This window comes from Bactrocera latifrons, unplaced genomic scaffold (genome assembly GCF_001853355.1).
Source record: "Bactrocera latifrons isolate USDA-ARS-PBARC rearing strain unplaced genomic scaffold, ASM185335v1 scaffold_91, whole genome shotgun sequence".
NCBI lineage: Eukaryota > Metazoa > Arthropoda > Insecta > Diptera > Tephritidae > Bactrocera > Bactrocera latifrons.
The window spans coordinates 705,188-713,582 of NW_017537612.1; the positions used below are offsets into that span (position 1 = coordinate 705,188).

Sequence of the window (8,395 nt, forward strand, 5' to 3'; positions counted from 1 at the left end):
TTTTTTTTTTTTTTTTTTTTTACAATTTTTTCTCTATATTTCCTCTGTTTTAAAGTAAATTTGAAAGTAAAAAAGCGCAAAATACGTTGTACAAGGCATTTCATTAGCAGCAATCGAAAGTTAATTAGGTGAAAAAAAATTACATACACACGTATTGCATTACGAATCCGTACATTCCTTTACAACATACCGTAAAAAACGATAATGGTTTACATTTACGTGCATAGCTATATGCATGTGTGTGTTTGGGTGCATCGCTCATTTGTTTATTTGTTTTCATTTTCTTTTGAATTATACATGCCTCAATCAGATTGAATGTAATTATTTAATGATTACAACGCCGTTTTTTTTCTTTCTTTAATGAGTTAGCTGATTTATCATACAATAGGAGTATGTGTTTGCTGCATTATTATGACTTTTGTTTTTGCAATTTGCTTTATGTTTTATGTTTTTTGTGTTTTTGTTTTTGTTTTTGTAATTCATATACACATTAGCGGCGCTTCTAGCAATACTTTTCTGAATTTGAGCTAATTTTTTTGTAATACGTTAATTGATTTCCTTTTGGCTGCTGGAGTGGAAATTATGCGTTTTCAAGTCCACAAGCGCCTAACTTGTAGACACACTGCAGAAATATTAATTTTCAAATCCACAAGCGCCGTATCTTGCAGCTACACTTCCGAAATATGCGCTTTCAAGCAGTAATGAGACGTTTTGGCATATTAAATGTGACTGCTCTCTCTATATTTGTATATTTGTGTGTGTGTATGCACGAATGTATGTCTGTATAAATAGTTGTTGCACATACATTTTATTTTTGTTTTTCATTTTCATATCATCATATCAGCATATTTATTTATATTTATATATATATATATGTATGTACGTTTTTTTATGTAGAGTACTTTTATTGCATTACATTTTACATAGTTAAATTAGAACTCGCTCTCATCATTAAATTTAAATTAGAAACAAAAAATGAAATATTGTTTTATTTAGCTTATTCAAATTTTTATGTTAGGTATTTATGTATAGTTTGATTAGCAACTAAGGAAATACTAGAGGCATTTCGTCGCCAGGCTTGCCAACCAACTACTACACTTCTTCTCATTCACGTAATATCACTTTGGGCGCGCGCACAAATGCACTCGCACGCATTAGACGCCGTTACTTATACATATATACGTTGCTCGCACGGTTGCATTTCGGTTTTGCATTAACATCGATGAACAATAATTTTGCATTTACATTTGCGCGCACTTCTTGATTGTGCCGTTAACGTTGTAGTCAAAATGTCAACGTATCAATCTCTCATATAAACTCATTTTGCCAAAATTTTCACGCGTTTCTATACTTTGTCGCCTAAACTAGAGTAGAAATCAGTTCGAAAACTATGCATTCAAAAATAGCATAAATTTTTGTTGTAATTTGCTTGCAGGGCATGTCTTTCAATTCGTGTGTATGTGTGTGTGTCTCTGAGGGTCGGGTTTGTGGGTAGCTGGCTACGGTCTTTATCGCACGCGTGGTATTGTTCTGAAAAGAGCCATTTTATTAAGAAAAATTTCTAAAAAAAAAAAATTTAAAAATTAAAATATATCAAACTCACCTTGGCGACTGCACTCGTCGCTTGGGTGTATTCGGCGCTGTCACCGCCGCCCGACTGTTGGGCGTACGCGCACGCGCCACTCCAACACCGACGCCAGTGTTTGTCGCTGCTACTGCTGCCACCGTTGCATTTGCTCCGCCAATACCGGCTGTCATGCTGTAGCGCTTCGGCGGCACAATGCGGCTCGGCGAACGTGTTGTCTTGCTATCGGCTTCTTGTGTGCTTATTCTGGTAATTTGTGGAGATATACTTAGTTTAGTGGTTTTCACCTTTTCTAACGGTTTCAAAACAGGTTTCGTATTGCAATTAGCATTTCTAGCTCTATATAAGCCACACATGCAAAATAATTTCATTTTTTTTTTTTTTTTTGGCAAACATATTCGTTTGTATGTGTGTTCATATGTATGTATAAATGTGTTGGTACAAAAATACAGGTGCAATACATATAATAGAGATGTAAACAAGATAAATTTACACATTTTGCCGAAAGTAAGATGGGGTGTTTATATAACGGGTTTCATGAAAATAAAAAAATAGAAAAAAATGGAAAAAGAGAAAAAAAATTAGGACAACATTTTCATACAAAATTTCGTTTCGAACTTCTTTGATGGTGAGTATTCTTTTGAAAGGAAGATGAAGATGGTTATATAAAATGAGATTGAAATATATTTTATTATGAGAATACTCAGGTTTTACTACTCTGAAATACAAATACATTTATGTTTATTATATAATCTGAGATTCAGTTTAATTATGAAAATATTCTACTTCCATTACCATTCTACCACTTCTAACACATTTGATTTTACTTCCACAAATACTAATATTCTCAAACACATACTACTACAATATATTTCTACGGCTGGCACTATTTTTCCTTCACTACTATTCCACTGCTACTATTACTATAAACTCTACTACAATTTTTATTGTATACTATATTATAAATACTACTATTTTTACTCCCAATTCTACTGCTTTTAGTAAATCTACCCCTATTATTGCTACTTCTCCAACTACTACTTCATTAACAAAAAAAAAGTAGGAACCCTCGAAATGAATCACCCTTTACAATTTCATAAATATAATGACAGTTCTTCGAAAACTATTATTATTAAGATACCTTCCACTAATAATTGGAATACACTTATTATCCTCACTCTTACTATTTTCAGTATTTCTAAAATTACAACTACAACTTTTTTCAAAAAAAAAAAAGTACGAACATTTCGTTAAATGTGCGGTTTTGGGAAAATATTCTAAAATAAAAATTATTATAATTTTTTTTCCGGAAAAAGCACGAAAAAATCAAAAAAGCAGTTTTCGGATTTTTTTTTTTTTCAAAATTGTTTTGAATATTTTTTCTTTTCGAAACTGTAAAAATACGAATTTTTCGTTACAAATGAGGTTTTCGAAATTTTTTCAAAATGTTTTTTTAAATATTTCTTCTTTTCGAAACTTATATTAAAAAAAAATACAAATTTTTCGCTCAACATGCGGATTTTGGATTTTTCTAAAACTTTGGTAAAATAATTTTTCTTTTCGAAAATGTGTGAAAAACATATTTTTTGGTTTTTGTTAGAAACTTTTTAAAAAAATTTGAACTTAAACATTTTTTTAGTAAGTTTAAAATATACTTTTAAACAATTTAGTAATCGGTCATAATTTTCGAAATTACTTGGAAATAGTATCGGCTGATTTCGGAATATTTTTTGCTATAAAACAGTCCTATTACAATACAATATAACACAGCTTGTATTATAAAATACTGATGAGAAATAAAAAAATTATTTTTATTAAATAATTTTCGAATTTTCGAAATCAATTATACTTTTAAAAACTGATGAGAAATAAAAAAAATTAACTTTAATTAAATAATTTTCGAATTTTCGAAATCAATTATACTTTTAAAAACTGATGGGAAATAAAAAAGTTTATTTTAATGAAATAATTTTAAATTTTTCCGAACATTAATTTTTGCTACTTAAATATACTCGACGAAACGATTGTGAAAAAATTTATAAAAATAAGGATATTAATTTACAATTAATTAAGACAATTAGAAGGACTTATGTATAAAGACCCCAGGAACACCACCAACACATTACAAAGTAAGAAACACACTACAAGTATTGGAAATTAGTAAGAAGAAATTTGATGTTAAGAGACTACAAACTACACAAAAGTAAAGGAACTTTGTATAAATCTACTGCAAGTTAGAAAACTACTTTTTTATATGCACTATATGTGGTTGCGAAAACAAAAGTCGAAACAATTCTACAAACTACTTCGAAATTCAAGCAGCTACTTGTACTCACTTTCCCGCTGGATAGCTGACTGGCCGCGGTATACGCGACTTGTGCGCTGCATTCGCTGCTGCTGCCGCCGCCGCGGCCGTCGCAGTTGCCGCCGTGGCGGTCGGTGTCGAGCCACCGCTCTTCGTCTCTTGTGCGCTAGCCAAATCCTTCAACATTGTCGAGTCTTTACTCATCAGTTCCCATTGTATTTGCAAACGCTTGAAACGATTGCTCTCAATCTTACGTTTCTCTTGCTCGTCGAGTGCGGCCAAACGCTTGGCCGTTTGATGCTGCTCCATTTGAGAGGAGCGACGCGTTGCTGGCTCACCACCACGCATGCCGGCCACCGAGATATTCGGTGAGTTTGGTGGTGTTGTGAAGCGTTGACGTGCTTCTGGTGCAATCGGCGCTTGTTGCATTGGTTGTTGCACAGTCAAGTCAACTTCTTGCTCGTTCTCGGTGAGTGTGTGTATATCATTGAAGGACACCTTCTTTTGCTGACTCAGCGCACGACTCACTTCTTTCTTTAATGCCGCTGGATCGTAAGCGACCTGGTATTCGGTTGATGACTCCAATATGGCCGCTATTTCAGCGTAACACTTTAGCTCGGAACGCGGTAGCGATGACAGAAAACGCATGCGCGCATCCAAATCTTTGCGTGATAGACGCTCTTGACGCGGCTGTGGCACTGCATAGAGTTCAGCCTCCTCTTCGAACACTTCACCCAGCTCTTCGGACGAACCGACTGCATGATGATACGGTGGCTCTTGTAGACTGCGACGTTTCTCTTGCTTCGACAATTTCGATTGCTGACCTTCAATCATCGAATTGCGCTTCGTGCGATTTGCCGAATGTGAAGATGATTTGCGTAAGATGCCGCGTGGCATGGGTTGTGGCGGTGTTTTGCCAATCGCCGGACTCATTTCAACACCGGAGTCCATCCGTTGTTGTTCATACTGATATATGTACATTTGTTTTAAGGGGTCTGCGTTCTCGAGATCAGCAGAGTCGGCCAGCAGTGTGGACGAACCGCGATAACCTGAACTGGGCTGTTGACTAGAGGCCGAGCTCGAGGAACCTTCCTCGCCATTTTGTAGCTGTGTTGTCTGTTGCTGTTGGAAGTACTGCGCGCAGTCGCATATATGTGGTCGATTACGGCGTATGGGTGGAGTCATGCAGAAGAGCGGACGCTGCGACAGCTCAACATCCAAGTCTGGCAACAAACTATTCACCTCGGGAATGTGTTTCAAGCGACGACGATAGTCCGCCGGCAAAAGTGTAGTCAATGATTGCCAATCCATTACGTGCTTATAGTCCATGGCCTTGAGTATCTCATCGTCATTGCTATTTAAGTTAACGCGTTTCTTCAGCGATGCCATCGAAGCCGAATCGTCATTGCTGCCAACAGCCATTTTGTAATTGAACGGCGAGAAGATCACATCTGCCGTCGAATTGGTCTTTACGAAACCCAAATCGGGCAACGCATAATTGGGATAGATGACATAAATTGGCGCCTGACGCTCTTCACCCAAATTATTGAGCTTCGCCAAGAAGGAAGGTGGCACGAAACGAAAACGATCACTCATACTGCTGCGCGTACTCAACGATCCACACGATGTTTGCATTGAGCGTGAAATCAACTCCGAACTCGAAGCCGCCGACACTGTGGGCTGTGCGCCTTCGCAACGCGATCTTTGACGCTCCAATGTGGTTGACGAAGTACCAGTCGACACATAGACCTGTGTAAGTTGTTCGGAATTGCTGCGACTATTCTCTGACGACTGCAAGCTGCATGCCGTACCGACGTCCTTATGTTGCGTCACCAGTTGGCACAATTGAGGATGGCGCGGCGGCATACTTCTACGTCGATGCGCAGGCGAATTGGTGGCTGTCAATGAGCCACTTGAGCTTGAGCTGGGGTCTTCATCGTAGAAAACGGCATCGTTACGTATACGCAAGTGGCGACGTGTGGGCGTAGGATGACCGGCATGGCCATGATGTGGTTCCGCCTGGAATGCAGACTCGCATGTGTCACGCACTTGCGCACACAATTGCTCCTCATCCTCATCGTGTCGACTCAGTGCCGAACCCTTACCCGAATCATTCATGCTCTTCTTACGCAAACGCTGTTCCAACGATGAGCTACTACTCGAGCCGGCCGCATCGCTTGACGGCCAACAACCCGACGACACATCCATGCAAGTGTGTGTGCTCATCTGTTGCTCGTCCGTGGCGGAATTATTGCTCTTTTGTTTGATGAATAGTTTGACTAGATTGAAGGCGGGTGGATTCGAGCTACCTGACGAAGCGGAGCCCGTAATAGGCGCATGTTTGTTTTGCGCGGCGGGGCAATTGTGACTATTTGTGGCGACGGCGGCGGCTGCGGCAGCCAAAATGGCATTCGATGGCTGGCAAGAGCAACGATGCTTGTGACGTAGCTGGGAGGCATTTTGCTGTTGTTGCAGTGTCTCCAGCTGCTGCTGCTGTTGCTGCTGTTGCTGGTGATGATAATGATGCTGTGTTTGCAATTGCTCAGCCGCGTTTAGACGCTCCGACGTAATGGAGGCGATTATGGAATTAGACGAGATTGGCATCTGGCACATGGGAAGCATATTATGCGACGTCTTGCAACACTCCATATTGGAGGTGCTAACCGCCTGCGAGACATTCAGCTGTTGTTGCTGCGAATGATGTTTTTGTTGTTGTATATCCGCTAAACCGCTGCAAACCATTGCAGTTGGATCTTTGTGCTCGCGCAGATTTGGTACGCTGCGACTTTTGCGCACCGTGCAATTGGGTGTGTGTTGTATCTGTTGTATTTGCACAAAGATGTTATTGGCGGCGGTGTTGTTGTTGCCCGACGGATATCTGCAAATGTGTCGTTGTAATTAGTCAACGTATAATATAAGAAAACTCACAAAATTTGTCAAAAAACACTTCGTATAACGTTAGTTTACGCGATCCGTGCTGGACGGCAGAAGAGCGCTTTGCTACAAACTACCCTACAACTGCAGTGGTAGACATTTTTTTCCACAAATCGCATATTGTTTGCATAAATATTATGATTTTTTGCTTCCTCGCTGACACCACCTCCTAACCGTTATAATATTATTCGCTATACATATGTTCCACAAGCCTATTTCCTCTGTCATACATAGAGGTACATGCTACATGCATATGCACAAAGGCGCCGTCAAACTGCATGAGTAATGAATTTAAATTGAACTCAATTGGATTGACCCCACCAACGGTTCGCGTACTCAACTCAACAAGCTATCAGCCGTTTCACTGCCTACTTTCCACACTTCTCCCTACTTTATTTTGTATACTCGTGGCCAGCTTATGAGTCGTTACATAGTATATGTATGTTTATACACTTACATATATACATGCACATATGTTTGCAAAAGTATGCGGTCTGACGTCTATATTCTTATTTGTTATCGCTTGTGGAACGAGAATTTTGAACAGCTCACTCATTGTTCATCATAATTGTGCATTTGTCTATATATATTTATATATAGTTGAACTATATACTACTTGTCTTGGAATATGAAAGTCGGCATGCAAGCGCTTGACGAATTTAAGCCAAAAATGTATAAAACAAGAGTATATTTTCAACTGGACTTGGATAGTTTCACTTTTACTTCCTCAACATAGACTCTTAAGGAATAAGACTGATGTGAAAAAAGACTCTACAATGAACTCGCCGTAAACAGCTGATAATAGAGGCTTGTACTGGCAACAAAACGGTTTATATGCACTCTTATCAGACAGTGATGATTTATAGGTTTCTCAAAAATAGATGGTTAGACTTCAGAAATTATCACTCTCCGTATCTCTCAATATTCGATGCTAGAAATACAGTTATATATGTTCATTCGGCGTTCAGACGGTAGAATTAATTGACTTTTAACTAGGTTTTGTGGGCTTCGTGTGTCTAAAATGTCCCAAAATTTATTAAGACAATGAAATTAACAGACGGCACATTTTTTTGTTCAGTATACGCTAATGAGATTAGGGTTATGATTTTAGAAATTAAAAAACTTGGTTAAAAATTTAATTTTCAAAATTTTATCCCAAAATTGAAACTAAAAATTTTTAATTCCAAAAATCAACGGAATAAATTTAATTTTTAAAATTTAATCCCAAAATAGGAACTAAAAATTAAATATCCAGTATTTAAACGGAAAAAATCAAATTTTGCAATTTAAAAAAATTCAAATTCAACTTTAATCGAAAATTGGAATTGAAAATGATAATGAGATCAGGATCTCGTTCGATTTTTGATTGAGAATTTTGTCTAAAAAGTAAAATATGCAAAATTTAGTCCCAGGAATTAAAAATTGCATATCTAGTATTCATTTCCAATTTAAAACAATATTATTGAATATTAGTTTTAATCCCAAATTAGAATTCAAAATTGAGAATCTAATTTTATTTTCTTATACAAAATATTGGGATCAAAAATATACATATATTTTTTCATATTTTT

At 37.5% G+C, this 8,395-nt stretch overlaps 1 protein-coding gene across 7 annotated transcripts in view; it reads right to left on the bottom strand.

The window, feature by feature from the left end:
• Positions 1 to 880: 880 nt before the first annotated feature.
• LOC108977552 (ubiquitin carboxyl-terminal hydrolase 46) overlaps positions 881 to 8,395 on the bottom strand; it is a 101,939-nt gene continuing 94,424 nt past the window's right edge. For 6 of the 7 annotated variants that reach the window (XM_018947275.1, XM_018947278.1, XM_018947277.1 and 3 more), the window contains 3 exons: positions 3,922 to 6,768; positions 1,604 to 1,924; positions 881 to 1,530 (listed from right to left, as the gene is read on the bottom strand). In XM_018947275.1, coding sequence (XP_018802820.1) covers positions 1,509 to 1,530; positions 1,604 to 1,924; positions 3,922 to 6,768 — 3,190 coding nt within the window. In that variant the 3' untranslated portion in view covers positions 881 to 1,508. The remainder of the gene's footprint in view (positions 1,531 to 1,603; positions 1,925 to 3,921; positions 6,769 to 8,395) is intronic. The other variant, XM_018947273.1, reaches the window with a different exon arrangement.